Genomic DNA, 579 nt, shown 5'->3' with positions numbered 1-579 from the left:
CGCCAGGGATACTCTTACCTGGGCAAGGCAGCCAGGTGAGTGTTGCCCACCTTACCTGGGACATCAATGAGTGGCAAGAGCTTAGGCTGGAGGGTTTTGGCCTTAGTGCTCACTGTGTCCGTGTTGCGATCTCTGTCACATCTCAGTCTTACTTTCTGCCTCTCTGGGTGCTGAAGCGGAGAGGAGCTGTGAGGTGAAGGGGGGTTCTCTGCCTGGGCTCTGGAGGGCTCTGATATGGGCACAGTGAAACAGAACTGTCTGTTCATCCTCCCTGTGACTCCTGGGCAGTGTGGAGGAACTGAGGGCCCTCTCTGGGAAGAAATTCTTATTGGATCTTCATCTCCCGGAGCTGCTGGTTTTCCCCCCGCAGACAGACTTCCACGACAACCTGCTATACACTTCAGGACACATAATTCTGCAGGACAAGGTGGGGGAGCTGGGAAGCAGGAGGCTGCAGGGATGGGAAAACCACTGACGTGGGTGGTGGGCTATGATGCTGATGTGGGGCTTCCCCATGGCGTCAGTTGCGCCCCGAGGAGGGGCTGGGGGTGTTTGCTGCCTGCACTGCTCAAGGGCTTT

General features: G+C 57.0%; 1 protein-coding gene across 1 annotated transcript in view; it reads left to right on the top strand.

Annotated features, from left to right (window-relative positions):
- Positions 1-6: 6 nt before the first annotated feature.
- The window catches only part of NSUN5 (NOP2/Sun domain family, member 5), a gene marked incomplete at its 5' end in the record, with an annotated part of 1,998 nt that continues 1,425 nt past the window's right edge, over positions 7-579 (top strand). The window contains 2 exons of the mRNA XM_009873592.1: positions 7-35; positions 289-428. Of these exons, the coding sequence (XP_009871894.1) occupies positions 7-35; positions 289-428 (169 nt within the window). The remainder of the gene's footprint in view (positions 36-288; positions 429-579) is intronic.

Source organism: Apaloderma vittatum, unplaced genomic scaffold (assembly GCF_000703405.1).
Source record: "Apaloderma vittatum isolate BGI_N311 unplaced genomic scaffold, ASM70340v1 scaffold29267, whole genome shotgun sequence".
NCBI classification, from domain to species: Eukaryota; Metazoa; Chordata; class Aves; order Trogoniformes; family Trogonidae; genus Apaloderma; species Apaloderma vittatum.
This window is presented reverse-complemented; position numbering and strand designations above follow the sequence as displayed.